Source organism: Nicotiana sylvestris, chromosome 10 (genome assembly GCF_000393655.2).
Source record: "Nicotiana sylvestris chromosome 10, ASM39365v2, whole genome shotgun sequence".
Classification (NCBI taxonomy): domain Eukaryota; kingdom Viridiplantae; phylum Streptophyta; class Magnoliopsida; order Solanales; family Solanaceae; genus Nicotiana; species Nicotiana sylvestris.
Window position 1 is genome coordinate 155280263 of NC_091066.1, and position 18686 is coordinate 155298948.

The window sequence follows — 18686 nt, forward strand, 5'->3', positions numbered from 1 at the left end:
GAGTTTGAATTTTGTGTTGTGCGATCGCAGAGGTTTGGATGCGATCGCATAGAAGAAATCGGGGCTGGACAGAAAGGTTTTAATAGCATTTTTATCCTCGAGCCTAAGTCTATTTCCACCATTTTTGAACATCCTTGAGAGCTTTTGGACGAGGATTAAAGAGGGTTTCGACTGGGATTGATTGGAGGTGAGTCTTATAACCTAAAAACATCATGTAATTGTAGATTCAACATCTAAATTCATGGAAATTTGATTAAAAGGGGAAGGATTAGGGTTTGACTTTTGAAATAGAAATTTGGGGGTTTGAGGGAGCATTTGAGCTCGGATTTTGGTAAACTTGATATACATAGACTCGTGGCGAGATAAGGAATCCGGTGATGTCAATGTTTTGATTTTTCGAGAAGTGGGCCCGGGGCTTGGGTTTTGCCAACTTTGTGATTTTCGATATTTTTTGAGTCTTTTCGAGTCTTTTCGATTGGATTTTATTCCCTTAGCATATTGTAACGTATTACTTGTGGTTTTGAACAGATTCGACGTTCGAGGAGGTTAATTTGCGAGGCAAGGGAGTAGCGAGCTAGGATTTCAGCCTGCTTGAGGTGAGTAATGGTTATAAATGATGTTCTGGAGGTTTGAAACCCCGAATTTGCACAATGTGGTGCTATGTTGGGATGAGACACGCGTTGTATGATGAGCGTGGGGTCTATTACTATTGGGGATTTGGACTCGGTCCATCCCGTTTGATGACTCTACTGTACTTTTGACTAAGACTTAATTAATATCATTATATTATGGGCTAGTTGCCATGTTTGGGGCCTTGTGCCGATCTGTAGAACTCTTAGGGGGCGTTTGTATTGGTTGACCTCACTTTTCTTGTCGAAATCATACCCTCACTCATGTTCTTAACTGATAAACATAATATGAACCAGCTTTAGAAATTGTTAAATCCTAATGAGAGTAACGTGTGGGTTAAGAACCCCGTCTTATCTTAGTGTGTCTGGGAGGCCAAGTCTGTATTGACTGAGAGGGGTCGAGAACCCCATTGTGAGGGTATTTGATGTGCTATGGATCGGGTTGCATGCCACAGTAGTACATATATTTATGTGGATCGGACTGCACGCCGCAGTAGTATATTATATGGATTGGACTGCACGTCGCAGTAGTATATTATATGGATTGGACTGCATGCCGCAGTAGTCTATTATATGGATCGGGCTGCACGCCGCAGTAGTATATTATATGTATCGGACTGCATGCCGCAGTAGTATAGCGCTTGGGCTAAAGGAGCCCCTCTGGAGTCTGCACACCCCCAGTGAGCGCAGTCGACTATTCTTGGATCGGGCTGCACGCCGCAGCAGTATATATATATAGATCGGGCTGCGCACTGCAGCAGTATACTATATGGATCGGGTTGCACGCCATAGCTGTACAAATATGAATTCGGTTATCGTGAGGAGTAAATGAAATGAATACTGTATTAAAGGACTTTTAACTGACTTCTTCATTCAATTGTTGTTTTTGATATTCTCACTGTTTTAATATAGAACTGCGTAGTGTTCTACGAGTTTTCTTTCCGTCAGTCATTATTTATTGCTATTACTCACTGAGTTGGAGTACTCACTTTACTCCCTGCACCATGTGCACAGATACAGGTATCCCGGAGGCATAGTTTGAGCTTTTTGCCGCTGTTCAGCTTATTCCGGAGTCATCGAGGTAGCTGCATGGCATCTGCAGGACCCGATTTCTCCCCTTATCCTCTTTATTTTCCACATTCTAGACAACTCTATGTATAGGTTGCTACACAGACTTGTATTAGAGGCTTTTGGCTCGTGACACCAGATCGGTGGGATTTATATTGATACTTTATGGATTTTCTGCTCTGTTTATCTATTACTACAGAGTTATAATCATGTTAACTTGGCATTAAATCCTATTAATTAGTAATGAATTCTAAATAAGGGATTGTGAGTGACGAATTGGTCGGGCCAACCTAGCATCGTGTTGGGCGCCATCGCGACAGGGAATTGGGGTCGTGACAAGTTGGTATCAGAGCCTAGGTTACTTGGTCTCGCGAGTCATGAGCAGGTTTAGTAGAGTCTCGCGGATCGGTACGGAGACGTCTGTATTTATCCTCGAGAGGCTGCAGAACCTTTAGGAAAACTTCATATTCTTGAAACTCCTATCGTGCGAACTTGTTGATCCGAATGCTAAACTTCTGTTGTTCGATTCTCTCGCAGATGGCGAGGACTCGCGCTACCGGACGAGGTGGACAACCACCAGTGCCACCCACTGAGGCCACCAGAGGTCGTGTACGCGGTCGTGGACGTGGTAGAAGCAGAGCAGCGAGGGCATCACCTATTGACCCACCAGCTGCCCCGACTCCGGATCAGGCTCCAGCTATGGATGCTCTAGCAGCACCAGTTCAGGCACTAGCTGTGCCTATCGTGGTTTCGGGTCTTCAGGAGGCCTTGGCACAGATCTTATCAGTTTGTACTGGCCTGACTCAGGCAGTTTCAGCCACTACAGCAGCAGCTACTTCACAGGTCGGGGGAGACAATCAGACCCCCGCTGCTCGCACGCCTGAGCAGGTAGTGCAGGGACTACAGACACCGGGGGCACCTCCAGCTCAGCCGGTTGCACCAGCTCAGGAATTTGTTGTGCTAGTTATGCCGGATGATGAGCAGCGTCGTCTTGAGAGGTTTGGTAGACTCCAGCCTCCGTCATTCAGTGGTGCCGAGGGCGAGGATGCTCAGGGTTTTCTTGATTAGTGTCAGCGGATGCTCCGTACAGCAGGGATTCTTGAGACTAGTGGTGTGGCATTTACCACCTTTCAGTTTACTAGGGTTGCCTTCACTTAGTGGGAAGCATATGAGCGATATAGGCCGGCAGGTGCAACACCTTTGACTTGGCAGGAGTTCTCCACTCTCTTTTTGGAGAAGTGGATACCGCAGTCTCAGAGGGAGGAGCTGCATAGGCAGTTTGAGTGGCTTCGCCAGGGAGATATGACTATGTCTCAGTATGAAGTGAGATTTTCTGAGTTGGCTCGTTAGGCCTCATGGATAGTTCCGACTGATCGGGAGAGGATTAAGAGGTTCGTGGATGGTCTTAATTATCACCTTCGTATTCTGATGACTCGAGAGAGAGTCCTGGGTATTTCCTTCGAGGATGCAGTTGATATTGCTCGTGATATTGAGATGGCTCGTCGTTAGGAGAGAGAGGAGAGGGAGGCCAAGAGGCCTCGAGGTTCTGGCAATTTCAATAGCGCTCCTTCGAGGGGCCAGTTCCAGCAGGGTCGGGGTCATTCTTTCAGGCCTGCTCAGTCAGCTCGACCTGAGTACCGAGGTGGATCTTCTGGTCATGGTCATCATGGATCTTAGCGGGGCCAGTCATCACTCAGTGCCCTTCCAGCCCAGAGTTCATCTCGTGCCCCGTCAGCTCAAGGTTCTTCTATGCTGAGTGCATCAGCTGGTCACTCCGGTGCGAGGGGTTCCCTTTAGTGCCCTTCTCCATCACCTGGGAGTTGTTTTGAGTGTGGAGAGTTTGGACATGTGTGGAGGCAGTGTCCTCGTCGTGTTGCTAGTTCGTCCCAGCAGAGGTTCCAGCCCTCGACTTCTGCTCTAGTTACTTCACCACCCGCCCAGCCAGCTAGGGGTGGAGGTCAGGCAGCCAGGGGTCGCCCTAGAGGGGGAGGTCGATCAGGGGTTGGTCAGGCCCATTTCTATGCACTCCCAGGCAGACCCGACGCCATTGCTTCGGATGTTGTCATTACAAGTATTGTTTCAGTCTGCCACAGAGATGCCTTTGTATTATTTGATCCCAGTTCCACCTTTTCTTATGTGTCATCATACTTTGCTCATTATTTGGGTACGCCCCGTGAGTTTCTTGCTTTACCTGTTCATGTATCTACCCCGGTGGGCAATATTATTGTTGTAGACCGTGTGTACCGGTCATGTGTGGTGACTATTGGGGGTCTGGAGGCCCGAGTTGATTTATTGCTATTGAGCATGGTGGATTTTGATGTCATTTTAGGCATGGATTGGCTATCCCCATGTCATGCTATTCTAGACTGCCATGCTAAGATAGTCACTTTGGCTATGCCGGGTATACCGCGGATCGAGTGGCGTGGTGTGACTGATTATGTTCCTAGTAGAGTGATATCCTTCTTGAAGGCCCAACGTATGGTTGGGAAGGGTTGTCTTTCATATCTAGCATTTGTGAGGGATGTTGGAGCTGAGACTCCTAGTATTGATTATTTTTCAATTGTGAGGGATTCTCCCGATGTTTTTCCTGCAGACCTGTCGGGCATGCCACCGGACAGGGATATTGATTTTGGTATTGACCTGGTGCCGGGCACTCAGCCCATTTCTATTCCTCCATATCGTATGGCACCGGCAGAGTTGAAAGAACTAAAGGATCAGCTTCAGGAACTCCTAGATAAGGGGTTCATTCGGCCTAGTGTGTCACCGTGGGGTGCACCGGTTCTATTTGTGAAAAAGAAGGATGGAACAATGAGAATATGCATTGACTACAGGCAATTGAACAAATTAACAGTGAAGAACAAGTATCCCCTGCCCCATATCGATGATTTATTTGACCAGCTTCATGGGGCAAGGGTATTCTCCAAGATTGATCTTCGTTTAGGCTATCACCAGTTGAAGATCAGGGATTTAAATATTATGAAGACTGCTTTCAGGACTAGATATGGGCACTATGAGTTTCTTGTTATGTCCTTCGGGCTGACTAATTCCCCAGCCGCGTTCATGCATTGAAGATTTGGAGGCATTACTTGTATGGCGTATCTTGTGAGGTGTTCACTGATCATTGCAGTCTTTAACATTTGTTCAAGCAAAAGGATCTTAATCTGAGGCAGCGGAGGTGGCTTAAGTTGCTCAAGTATTATAATATTACCATTTTGTATCACCCCGGGAAGGCCAATGTGGTGGCCGATGTGTTGAGCCGGAAGGCGGTTAGCATGGGGAGATTGGCGTACATTCCAGTTGGGGAGAGGCCCTTTGCAGTTGATGTTCAGGCTTTGGCCAATCGGATGGTGAGATTAGATATTTCAGAGCCTAGTCGGGTGTTGGCTTGTGTGGTTTCTCGGTCTTTCTTATATGATCGCATCAAAGAGCGCCAGTATGATGATCCGCATTTGCTTGTTCTTAAGGATAGAGTTCAGCATGGTGATGCCAGATATGTGACCATCGGTGATGATGGTGTGTTGAGGATGCAGGGCTGGATTTGTGTGCCCAATATGGATGGGCTTAGAGCGTTGATTCTGGAAGAGGCCCATAGCTCACGGTATTCTATCCATCCGGGTGCCGCGAAGATGTATCAGGATTTGAGGCAGCACTATTGGTGGAGAATAATGAAGAAATATATTGTGGGATTTGTAGCTCGGTGTCTCAATTGTTAACAGGTAAAATATGAGCATCAAAGACCGGGTGGCTTGCTTCAACAGATGGTTATTCCCGAGTGGAAGTGGGAAAGGATCACTATGGACTTTGTGGTTGGACTTCCTTGGACTTTGAAGAAGTTTGATGCTATTTGGGTGATTGTGGATCGGTTGACCAAGTCCGCGCACTTTATTCCTGTGTGTACTACCTATTCTTCAGAGCGGTTAGCAGGGATTTATATCCGGGAGATTCTTTGGTTGCATGGTGTTCCGGTTTCCATCATCTCAGATAGAGGTACTCAGTTTACTTCGCAGTTTTTGAGAGCCGTGCAGAGAGAGTTGGGTACTCAGGTAGAGTTGAGCATAGAATTTCATCCTCAGACGGACGGACAATCTGAGCGCACTATTCAGATACTGGAGGACATGTTGCGTGCCTGTGTTATTGATTTCGGAGGTTCTTGGGATGAGTTTCTGCCGCTTGCAGAGTTTGCCTACAACAACAGCTATCAGTCCAGCATTCAGATGGCACCATATGAGGCCTTGTATGAGAGACGGTGTAGATCTCCAGTTAGTTGGTTCGAGCTTGGCGAGGCTAGGATGTTGGGAACAGACTTGGTTTAGGATACCTTAGAGAAAGTGAAGGTGATTCAGGAAAGACTTCGTACAGCTCAGTCACGTCCGAAGAGTTATGCGGACCGGAAGTTCGAGATGTGTCCTATATGGTTGGTGAGAAGGTCTTGCTGAAGGTTTCGCCCATAAAGGGTGTTATGAGGTTTGGGAAGAAAGGCAAGTTGAGTTCGCGGTTCATTGGGACTTTTGAGGTGCTTCGGAGGATTGGGGAGGTGGCTTATGAGCTTTCTTTTCCACCCAGCCTGTCGAGTGTGCATCCGGTATTCCATGTTTCTATGCTCTGGAAGTATGTTGGGGACCCGTCTCATGTTTTAGACTTCAGCATGGTCCAGTTGGATGATGATTTGACCTACGATGAGGAGCCAGTGGCTATTTTGGGTCGTCAGGTTCAGAGATTGAGATCGAAGGATATCGCTTTGGTGAAGGTACAGTGGAGAGGTCGACCCGTGGAGGAGGCTACTTGCGAGACCGAGCGGGAGATGCGGAGCAGATATCCTCACCTGTTTGAGGCTCCAGGTATGTTTCTTGACCCGCTCGAGGACGAGCGATTGTTTTAGTTGGGGAGGATGTGACGACCTGGCCCATCATCACGTGAGTTACTACCCCGTTGCCCCCATTTTATGCTTCTTCATGTTTCGTTATCGGTATTCGGTATGTTAAAGTTAAATCGGATTGGTTTTGATAGGAAATGAGACACTTAGTCTCTTTAAGGAAGGCATGTTTTGGAAAAGTCAACCGGATGTTGACTATTGAGCTAGAGGGCTCGGATGTGATTTCCGGTGATTCAGTTAGCTTCGGGGGATGATATGTGGCTTAGGAGTGTGATCGGAATTGATTTTAGAGGTCCGGAGTAGAATTAGACTTGAATTGGCGAAGTTAGTATTTTGGCGAATTCCGGTTGGTAGGTGAGATTTTGATACGGGGGTTGGAATGGAATTCTGAGAGTGGTTGTAGCTCCGTTAAGTGATTTTGGACGTGTATGCAAAATTTCAGATCATTCGGAGGTGTTTTGGTCTGGTTTTTGATCAAATGCGTATTTCGGAAGTTTTTAAGAAATTTACTTGAATCCGATGTAATTTGATGGTTTTAGTGTTGTTTGATGTGTTTTGATAATTGGGAGGAGTTTGGGTGATGTTTTAGGATGGGTTGGCACTTTTGGTTGAGGTCCCGGGGGCCTCGGGGTGATTTCGGATGGTCAAACGGACCAATTCTAACCTTTGGAAGTTGCAGATTTTTCAGCTGAAGTGTTGCAGACATTTGTTCTCTGCGATCGCAGGAGCACAATTGCGATCGCATAGAAGGTTTGGGGAAAGCTGTTTTGTTGCTCATTGCGATCGCGGAGTAGGGCTTGCGATCGCGGAGTATTAAATGGACCTGGGGTCCAGGATGGAATTTTGTTCAATGCGAATGCGGGTGAAGGTATGCGATCGTGTAGGTTCAGGAGCTAATGCATTGCGATCGCGGGGATTTTAGTGCGATCGCATAGAGGGAATTTTGAGAGTTTGAATTTTGTGTTGTGCGATCGCAGAGGTTTGGATGCGATCGCATAGAAGAAATCGGGGCTGGACAGAAGGGTTTTAATAGCATTTTTATCCGCGAGCTTAAGTCTATTTCCACCATTTTTTAACATCCTTGAGAGCTTTTGGACGAGGATTAAAGAGGGTTTCGACTGGGATTGATTGGAGGTGAGTCTTATGTCCTAAAAACATCACTTAATTGTAGATTCAACATCTAAATTCATGGAAATTTGATTAAAAAGGGAAGGATTAGGGCTTGACTTTTGAAATAGAAATTTGGGGGTTTGAGGGAGCATTTGAGCTCGGAATTCGATAAACTTGATATGCATAGACTCGTGGAGAGATAAGGAATCCGGTGGTGTCAATTTTCTGATTTTTTGAGAAGTGGGCCCGGGGCTCGGGTTTTGCCAACTTCGTGATTTTTGATATTTTTCGAGTCTTTTCGATTGGGTTGTATTCCCTTAGCCTATTGTAGCGTATTACTTGTGGTTTTGATCAGATTCGATGCTCGAGGAGGTTGATTTGCGAGGCAAGGGAGTAGAGAGCTAGGATTTCGGCCTGCTTGAGGTGAGTAATGGTTATAAATGATGTTCTGAAGGTTTGAAACCCCGGATTTGCACAACGTGGTGCTATGTTGGGATGAGACACACGTTATATGATGAGCGTGGGTTCTGTTACTATTGGGGATTTGGACTCGGTCCATCCCGTTTGATGACTCTACTGTACTTTTGACTGAGACTTAATTAATATCATTATATTATGGGCTAGTTGCCATGTTTGGGGCCTTGTGCCGATCTGTAGAAATTTTAGGGGGCGTTTGTATTGGTTTGCCTCACTTTTCTTGTCGAAATTATACCCTCAGTCATGTTCTTAACTGATAAACATAATATGAACCAGCTTTAGAAATTGTTAAATCCTAATGAGAGTAACGTGTGGGTTGAGAACCCCGTTTTATCTTAGTGTGCCTGGGAGGCTAAGTCTGTATTGACTGAGAGGGGTCAAGAACCCCATTGTAAGGGTATTTGATGTGCTATGGATCGGTCTGCATGCCGCAACAGTATATATATTTATGTGGATCGTACTGCACGCCGCAGTAGTATATTATATGGATCGGACTGCACCCCACAGTAGTATATTATATGGATCGGACTGCGCGTTGCAGTAGTATATTATATGGATCGGACTGCATGTTGCAGTAGTATATTATATGGATCGGACTGCATGCCACAGTAGTATATTATATGGATCGGACTGCATGCCGCATTAGTATATTATATGGATCAGACTGCACGCCGCAATAGTATATTATATGGGTCGGACTGCACGCTGCAGTAGTATAGCGCCTAGGGTGAAGGAGCCCCTCCGGAGTCTGCACACCCCCAGTGAGCGCAGTCGACTATTCTTGGATCGGGCTGCACGCCGCAGCAGTATATATATATATATATATATATATAGATCGGGTTGCGTGCCGCAGCAGTATACTATATGGATCGCGCTGCACGCCGCAGTAGTACAAATATGAATTCGGTTATCGTGAGGAGTAAATGAAATGAATACTGGCTTAAAGGACTTTTAACTGACTTCTGCATTCAGTTGTTGTTTTTGATATTCTCACTATTTTAATATAGAACTGCGTAGTGTTCTACGAGTTTTCTTTCCGTCAGTCATTGTTTATTGCTATTACTCACTGAGTTGGAGTACTCACTTTACTCCCTGCACCATGTGTGTAGATACAGGTATCCCGGAGGCATAGTTTGAGCTTTCTGTAGCTTATTCTGGAGTCATCAAGGTATGTGCATGGCGTCCGTAGGACCCGATTTCTCCCCTTATCCTCTTTATTTTCCACATTCTAGACAACTCTATGTATAGGTTGCTACACAGACTTGTATTAGAGGCTCTTGGCTCGTGACATCAGATCAGTGGGATTTATATTGATACTTTATGGATTTTCCGCTCTGTTTATCTATTACTACAGAGTTATAATCATGTTAACTTGGCACTAAATCCTATTAATTGGTAATGAATTCTACATAAGGGATTGTGAGTGACGAATTGGTTGGGATTGCCTAGCATCGTGTTAGGCGTCATCGTGACCGGGGATTGAGGTCGTGACAACAAGTTATATCAATTCCTAATGGGGCTTAATGAGACTTATGTTAGTTTCAAAAGTAACCTTCTAATGATGCAACCACTTCCTTCTCTTGACAATGCCTATAATATACTACTTCAAGATGAGAGTCAAAGCATGTCAATTCTACTCCTTAATTCAATTCAGAGTCGGCTTTTTTAATGTCAACAATCTTACCAGGCCTCCTCCTCCTCCTAAATAACAGTACACTCACAAGTTTAATTTTGACCAGAGGGTAAATGTTGATCAGAGAAATTATATGTTTTGTAAACATTGCAAGAAGCCTAGACATTTAATTGATAAATGTTACAAGCTTCATGGCTTTCCATCAAACTTCACGTTCTCCAAGGGAAGAAGAACTGTAGCAAATGTTAGTACTGAACCTGGACTTTCTGATATTGACCATTATACTACTGGTGTTGGTTCTTCCCATCCTGGTTCTTCCAGTTCTTCAGAACTTTTGAGCTGAGTGTGCAGCAGTACAATTAGTTGATGAGTTTACTGCAACAGTCACATGTGTCAACTTTTGATTCTCAGTCCAATCTCATAGCTTCTACCAATTTTGCTGGTACCTCATTGTCTATTGATTTGTGCAATAGTTCCAGTTCTAATTCATGCATGCTTTCTCAGGTTGTAGGATTAACTTAGATACTTGATTCTAGGGCTACCGATCACATGACATCAAATAAGTAATTTCTTTCTAATATAACTCATTTGCATGTTCACTATCTTGTTTCCCTACCTAATGGATATAAAGTAAAAGTGACCAGCACTGGTTCTTTTTCCTTGAATCCATCACTCATTTTTCATAATGTTCTTTATATTCCTTCTTTCCACCACAACCTCATTTATGTACATAGACTCATACATCAGTTTAAAAGCCTTTTTTTGTTCACTTTTGACTCTTGTATACTTCTACCAAAGGCTCATTCTCTAAAGAAGCCTTTGGATCTTGGTAGACTTGATACTGGTCTCTACAAGATTATCTAGAAAAAGCCTTCTCAATATCAATTTTTTACTGATTTATATTCCATGAATAATGTTGTTTCATCTTCTGTTCATTATGTTTCTGCTTCCACATGTGAGAATAATGTTGTTTCATCTAGTTTTTCCCTTGTTGATGCATCTTCTTGTAATTCTAATCCTATCTTGCCTAATATCTGTAGTATTTCTTTCCATTCTATTTCTACTGATATGAATAAAATGAATGTGATTTGGCATCAAAGACTTGCTCATGTTCCTTTTATTAGAATGAAACTTATTTCTGGTTTATCTGATTCTTTGTCTTCCAAACAACCTTTTATTTGTAATGTATGTCCCATGTCAAGGCAAACTAGGATGCCTTTCCCCGATAGTTCTATTACTACTATTAAACCTTTCTAACTTATTCACATTGACACTTGGGGTCCTTACCATACTCCAACATATACTGGGGCTAGATATATTGTAGATGATTATACACGAGCTACTTGGACACACTTAATGGGGGCCAAGAGTAATGCCTTTCCTTTAATCAAGGCTTTTGTTACAATGGTTAAAAATCACTTTCATGTCCCTGTCCAAACTATTAGAAGTGATAATACTCTAGAGTTAGGTTCTAGTTCTTCTGCTTCTGTTTTTTTCTCAAAGAATGGGATCATACACCAGACTAGTTGTCCTTACACCCCTCAACAAAATGGGTAGTTGAAAGAAAGCATCGAACCCTTCTTGAGCATCTAAAGCTTTGTTGTTTCAATCAAACTTGCCTGCTCAGTTCTGGGGTGATTGTTTATTGACAGCAACTTATGTCATTAACAGGTTACCTTCCAAACTCCTCAATGACAAATTCCCATTTGAGACGTTCTATGGTAAGGTGCCTACCTATTTCCATCTGAGATCCTTTGGTTGTTTATGCTATGCCACAGTCCTCATACCTCATAGGGATAATTTTAAACCTAGAGCTACACCTTGCATTGTTTTTGGCTATCCTTATTCCAAGAAAGGGTACAAGTAATACAATTTATCTACTAAGAAATATTTCATATCCAGGGATTTCATGTTTCATGAGCATTATTTTCTTTTTTTTTCAGTACAGAAATGTGTGTGCCCCTTCTCCTTTTCCTTCTTCTGTTTCTCCTGGCCCTAATTCTGATTCTTCTATGTGTCTTCTGCACCTTCTCCTTCCTCTTCTATTTCTCCTTATTCCCCATCTCCCTCTTCTCCTTCTTCTTCCCTTTGTTTTCTCTTTTAGATCCTTCTTCTAATGTTAGTTCTCCTGCTCCACCCATTATTCAGCCTCCTAGAAGATCTTCTAGAGATCATCATCCTACTACTTATCTTCAGGACTACTTATGTAGTTTTCCTTTCACCTCTTCCTTCTCTAATATAGTCCTTCAGCATGCTGAATTTGAACCTGGTACATATTCTCAAGGAGCTTCCATCCCAACTTGGCAGAATGCCATGCAACAGGAGTTTGAGATTTTAGATGCCAATCACACTTGGAATATTATTAAATTACCTAAAGGCAAGAAACCTATTGGTTGCAAATGAGTTTATAAAGTAAAATACAGAGCTGATGGTAGTGTAGAAAGGTATAAAGCGAGGCTTGTGATAAGGGGGATACAAAGGTAGCAGGTGTTGATTACCTTTTCCCATGTTGTCAAATTGTCCACAGTTAAATGTCTCATAGCAGTAGCTGTCAAAAAAATGGCCTCTGTTTTAATTAGATATAAACAATGCTTTTCTCCATGGTAATTTGGATGAAGAGGTTTACATGAAGCTTCTTCCCGGTCTTTCTATTTCTGCCTTTTCTCCTCCTTCTGCACCCTTAGTATGTAAGTTGAAGAAGTCTTTTTATGGTCTCCGACAAGCTTCTAGACAATGGTATGCTAAGTTATCCCACGCTTTATGTACTAAGGGTTTCATTCACTCTATTAATGATTACTCTCTATTTGTAAAAGGTTCTCCTAGTTCCTTGACTATATTGGCAGTGTATGTTGATGACATCATATTGACGGGAGATGATCCTAATGCTATTCTTGATTTGAAGTTATTTTTAAATGATCAGTTCAAGATTAAAGATTTGGGTGTTTTGAATTATTTATTGGGCATTGAGGTCTCTTCTTACTCTTCCGATCTGTTGCTCAATCACAAGAAATTTATTTATGAGCTTTTGTCTAAATATCATTGTTCAGATGTTTGCTCTGTTATCTGTCCCTTGGAGCTTAATAACAAGTTATCTGCCGATTTTGGTGACGTGTTGCATCAGCCTAAGACATATAGGAGCCTAGTTGGTAATTTGCTCTTCCTTACGCACACTAGACCAGATATCTGTTTTGTAGTTTAACACCTAAGTTAATTTTTAAAATGTCCTCGAGTACCTCACATGTATGCTGCTTTACACATTCTGAGATATCTAAAGGGTACCTTGGATGTTGGGTTATTTTTTTCCAACTTTCCTAATCTTACAGTGACTGCCTATAGTGATACCAGAAAGTCTGTGACTGGGTTTTGCATTCTTCTGGGGAATAGTTTGATTGGTTGGAAATTTAAAAAGCAACCTATATTTTCCTTGTCTTCTGTCGAAACTGAATATAGGGCTATTAGTAAGGTTGTTGCGGAGTTAACTTGGCTAGTTCGTCTTTTATCGGACTTGCATGTTTCTGTCTCATTTCCAATTTCAGTTTTTTGTGATAATCAGGCAACTATCCGCATTGCCAAGATCCCAGTTTTCCATGAGCGCACCAAGCACATTGAGGTGGATTGCCACTTTCTTCACACCAAATTGGTTGAGGGACTCGTTCACTTGGCTCATGTTTCTACTTCCAAGCAACTGGCAGATATTCTGACTAAGCCTCTAACTGGGCAGAGTCACCTTCATCTTCTTTCCAAGTTGCAGGTACTTTCCCCCTCCAACTTGAGGGGGGAGGGGTGTTGGACGTGGATACTATTTGGCTTCTGGGCCTCGGCAGAAATAGGCCCAGGTTTGTATAAGCTTATTTGTTTAGCTTCTTTTACTAGTTTAGTCCAGTTTAATCCATTTAGCATTCCGGGTTTTGGCCCTTACACTTATTTTGTACATATTTTGACACTTTTGTCATTCTGAGATAATGAAACAATCGAAAAGCTTCTCCTTTTTCCTTTGTATTCTCTTCAGAAACCCTAATTGATTTTTCTTGACAGATTTCATGGTTTTCCAAACTTTTCAATCTTCGCGAGTGAGTAGTTGTTTCTCCTAAAGATTAGGCTCATACGGCATAAGAAAAAAGCGGATTAGGAATGACTCAAGAATCTGTGTACTCTTAAGAAATTATTAACAATGTGACCTTTTGACAATTAATTAAACATAAAAAATGAATAATAGATTCCTTCTAAATGCTTTTAAAAATAAAAATTGTGAGTGGTCAAGCTCCTCTTTCCATGTTCTAAATTCACAGGTTGGCAAAGACAACATTAAACAAAGACCAAGATACAGATTCAATAATTAAAAGTAACCTGGCTATATTTTCAAGTTTTGGGTTTAAGTGGAGTAGTAGGTAATGATGACATTTATTCACACCATTTTACAATTTGGTCAATAAGAAAATACTAATAGTACAAAACATCGTCTTGGAAAGAACAAAGTAGCAGTAGGTGAGAACAAAGAAACTACAAATATTCTCTTTTCGACTTTAAGAAACTTTGCAACTTGCGGTTAATAATTTACTCAAACACTAATATGTGGTCAATTATTTACACAGAAAAAGAGAAGAGAGAGCAATTGAGATTCAGTTGTGTTAAACCGTAGTACAACACAGACAAAATAAGGTACGAAACTAGTGTCAAATTTCATGTTTTTCGAATGTTAGGCACATGAAAGGGGAAAGAACGCTTACAGGTTTCGCTATGATGTTGAAAGAGGTTTTTTTTCCATGGAAATGGAAAAAGAGGGACTGAAAATGCGGGTGTGTGAAGAAAAAGAAGAGGCATTCATGAAAAGAATTTCGGACGATTAATTTCCTACATGCCACAGCTGAGGTGCAAAATATGAAAAATAGGGAAAGTGAGTAGGGAGAGTAGTGATAATTAGTTGTATAAGGTCCTATAAAAAATGACCCCGTACAAATTAGTTTTTTTTATCCATTTCGAAATAATTCAAGTTGAATAATCAGACGTTATAAAGGCTAGTGTATAATTAAAATCCGATTTAAGTTTTAGGCGTACTTGTCCCTTTTTCCTTGTTTTTAATAATGATTCATAGACATGATGGTAAAGAATGAATCAACAAACATATATTTTTCAGCAATTTAAAATTACAACACAATTTAATAAAGAAATTTATAGAATATTAGAGAGTACTTATAAAATAATCCGACAATCACGCGGACTGAATTTTGGAGAAGTCAAGGTTTGTGAACTAAAAAGCTTGTTCACAGTATAAACAGTCACGAATTTAACCTCTTAGAAGCTCTTCAATACACTATTTAAGCATTTGTTCATACTCAATCTAGACACGCCTTGACACAGTAAACTGCTCAAACAACCACAACAACCACCTAATAAAATTCCACAAGCGGGGTATGGGAGGTTAGTGTTTACGCAGACCTTATCCCTTCTCCGAGAGAGAGGTTGTTTCCAATAAACTCTCGGGTAAGAAGACGAAAACAGACAATATAAACTGCTCAAACACTGGTTTCTAATAGGTGTATATCTAGTGAGACGATACATCTAAAATACTAACAAGGATATGAATATCTCCTGGAAGGTGCTTTGGGACTCATGGAACATTAGGATTGTCCTTCTCCTCAGCTTTTTTCTGCAAGTGTTGCTAATCTTCTTTGCACCTCTTAGAAAGCGTGTTTCGACTGTGTTTCTGATCTTGCCCCTCTGGTCAGCCTACTTGCTTGTAGAATCCGCTGCTAATTTTGCACTGGGACACATCTCCTACAGCCAAGGGAGGAATGTCTTTGGCACTGATGGCGGCGACATCCAATAACTTCAAGCATTCTGGGCAGCCTTTCTGTTGGTACATCTTGGCGGCCCTGACACCATTAGTGCCTTTACTCTCGAGGACAATGCACTGTGGTTTAGGAAACTTTTGCGGTTCATGTTCCAGATTGGCGCTGTGGTGTATGTCCTTATCCAGACATTTCCTGGTAACAAGTTGTGGATCCCAACAGTGATAATAATTTTAACTGGACTAATCAAGTATGGTGAGCGTATTCGAGCTTTACATCTCGCAAGTCCAAGTCGTTTTCGCGAATCCATGATGAGGGATCCGGATCCCGGGCCTGATTATGCCAAGCTAATGGACGATTACTCTGCAGCATGGGCGGCCAATCTACCAGCTACTATGAATATGGTTCACGAGTTCGGAGCAGAAATAGGTGATGAAGATTGGCCTGGCGGACCAAGGCTACCGGATCTTGAGGTGGTGGAATCTGATCACTGGCCTGCAGAAGAAACAGCTGATCTGTATCTGATTCACGAGTTCAGAGGGGAAATACCTAAAGGAAGGCCTGTCAAGCGAGGGCTATCGGATCTTGAAGTGGTGGAAGAAGCATATTACTTCTATGAGAAATTCAAAGGACTGATTGTTGATCTCATACTTGACTTCAGACAGCGTAATGAAAGTCGCAACTACTTCCTCGACTTAAATTCAACAGATGCCTTTCGAGTTATAGAGACTGAACTTAACTTCATTTTTGACGTTCTTTATACTAAAGTGACAGTGGTAAATTCTCCATGGGGTTATGCAAGGCGAGCAGTATCTTTCATTCTCCATGTTGTTGCTGGAATTCTCGTCTACCGTTGGGATAAAAGGGGAGTTCCTAGGTGGGATATTGGAATCACTTATACCTTTCTCCTAGGTTCTCTTCTCTTGGATTTGACGGCTTTTCTTATGCTTATCTTCTCAGATTGGACAACAGTTGCCCTGAAGAAAATGAGTTACTCTCATTTACGCCGTTTGCCTATGCCTTTTCGATGCTTGCACCGTAGGTGGGCTGAATCCGTTTCACAATTCAACCTGATTGACTATTGCATACATGCGCGCTCAGAGAGAAGGGAACGGACATATTAGTATTTTGGCATCGCTGATATATTGGACAGGATCGTGTATGTGGATAGTGATCCATTCACTACAGAATTGAGGGAATTCATACATAAAGAGCTAAAAGTGAAGTCCTTTTTCGCTAAAGATTTAAAAATAGCCAAGGAAATGTGGTTAGCCAAAGGAGAATGGACTCTTCGTATGAATAATTGTAGTCAGCTGCTTCCTTTCATCACTGATTCTAGTTACGACGAGTGCCTTCTAGTTTGGCACATTGCTACAGAACTCTGTTATAGCCAAGACTTGGTTAGCCAGGCTCAGAGAATTAATGAAGAAAACGAGGAAAGCAAAGTGAAAAAATTCCGAATGCCGTTTGCACATTGTTTTTGGAGAAAAAATAAAAGGGATCAGAGTGATCATCAGTTCAACTACCGCCAGATTTCGAAGGTTCTTTCAGATTACATGCTCTACCTCCTCGTTATGCAGCCATCAATGTTGTCCACTGTGGAAGGTATCGGACAGATTAGATTCAGAGACACTTGTGCTGAAGCCAAGGAGTTTTTCCGCAGCAGGGATTTAATGAAGAGTACTACCGAAGATCAAGGTGAGCGATGCTGGAAAAACTTCTTTACCAATTGCTTCTCAACAGGAAGAACAACGGGGGATGAGCACCGCGACCCCCTTTTGAAACATACAGACGAAGAAAATATCGTTTGCTGTCCTGAAAAGAAACCAAATCAAGAAGACGAGGAACATAAACGAGCATGCAATGCTATCCTTAGCGTGAACGCAGTGGTGAAACCCGCGCTAATAAAGGGAGATCAGAGTAAAACGGTCTTGTTTGATGGACGTATTTTAGCTGAAGAGCTGGAAAAACTTGAAAAAGATCACAGTTTCAATAAATGGGAGATATTAAGCGATGTATGGGTTGAAATGCTCTCATATGCGGCAATTAACTGCAACGCCAATAACCATTGCCATCAGCTTAGCAAAGGAGGAGAGCTTATAACTTTGGTTTGGTTGTTGATTATTCATTTTGGCTTTGGAAACAATTATCAAATACGTGAAGGTCATGCAAGGACAGAACTGGTTGTGGACAATAATTAGCTTCTTTTTGCACAATGTTGTATTTCAAGATGATCTTATCTTAAAGATCTAGATTCGTAATATGGATTGGGGTTTGGTTTTTTTCCTAGTTCAGTTCAGTTCAGTTCGGTTTAATAGCCTCTCTACCTCTCCAGGTAGGGGTAAGGTCCGCTTACACATTACCCTCCCCAGACCCCACTTGTGGATTATACTGGGTATTGTTGTTGTTGTAGTTCGGTTTAATAGATTCGATTTTTCGGTTTTGGACCTGTTAAATTGGACAGCCAGACAGGAATTAATAATTGCAAAACCTCTTGGTGCTACACATGTTTTTTTTGCAGAAAATAAGGTGAAGGATTGTAGTAATATATTGCGTTCAAGATAAACATGCATAAGATTCAATTAAAGAAAAAACTAATCAAGAAGCTTGAAGGAGTGGAATAGAAAGACTCGTTCGAACGAACTAAGAATGTCGTTTTGAAAGAAAGGTAATTGTATTATACTCCCTCCCTCCGGTCCAAAATAAGTGATCAATTTGCCTTGGGCATACCCATTAAGGAAATACTAAATTCTAGACAAAAATAGTTAATGTAATTAAATTATCCTTAATTAAATGTTGCTGCATAATTTAATGTGGGGAGTAAAAGACTTTAGGAATACATACATAAGGGTAATTTTGAAAAAACAAATTGAATTTTTTCTTGATTATATAAATGGACACTCATATTGGGTCAAAATAAAAAGACAAATTGGTCACACTTATTGTGAACTGGAGGGAGTAGAACAACACTAAGCTAGTGTTGAAATATTTACAGGTTCAGCATAAAACTGAAAAAGGAATCCCTTTCTAATCTTTTATTGATTCTGCATCATTTAAAAACTCCTAATTACACAGAAAACATTAAGAATGTCTCAAGACAAATGTAG

At 42.0% G+C, this 18686-nt stretch overlaps 1 protein-coding gene and 1 pseudogene across 1 annotated transcript; both read left to right on the plus strand.

The window, feature by feature from the left end:
- Window positions 1–15368: 15368 nt before the first annotated feature.
- On the plus strand, window positions 15369–16703 carry LOC138880381 (uncharacterized; annotated as a pseudogene).
- Window positions 16704–16793: 90 nt separating this feature from the next.
- On the plus strand, window positions 16794–17868 carry LOC104224173 (uncharacterized). The gene has a single exon (XM_070160437.1). The coding sequence runs from the start codon at window positions 16842–16844 to the stop codon at window positions 17778–17780; it is 939 nt and encodes a 312-aa protein (XP_070016538.1). The 5' UTR covers window positions 16794–16841; the 3' UTR covers window positions 17781–17868.
- Window positions 17869–18686: the final 818 nt, after the last annotated feature.

Coding starts and splice junctions, on each gene's coding strand:
- LOC104224173 (XM_070160437.1), top strand. CDS start 16,842: ATGTGGTTAGCCAAAGGAGAATGGACTCTTCGTATGAATAATTGTAGT.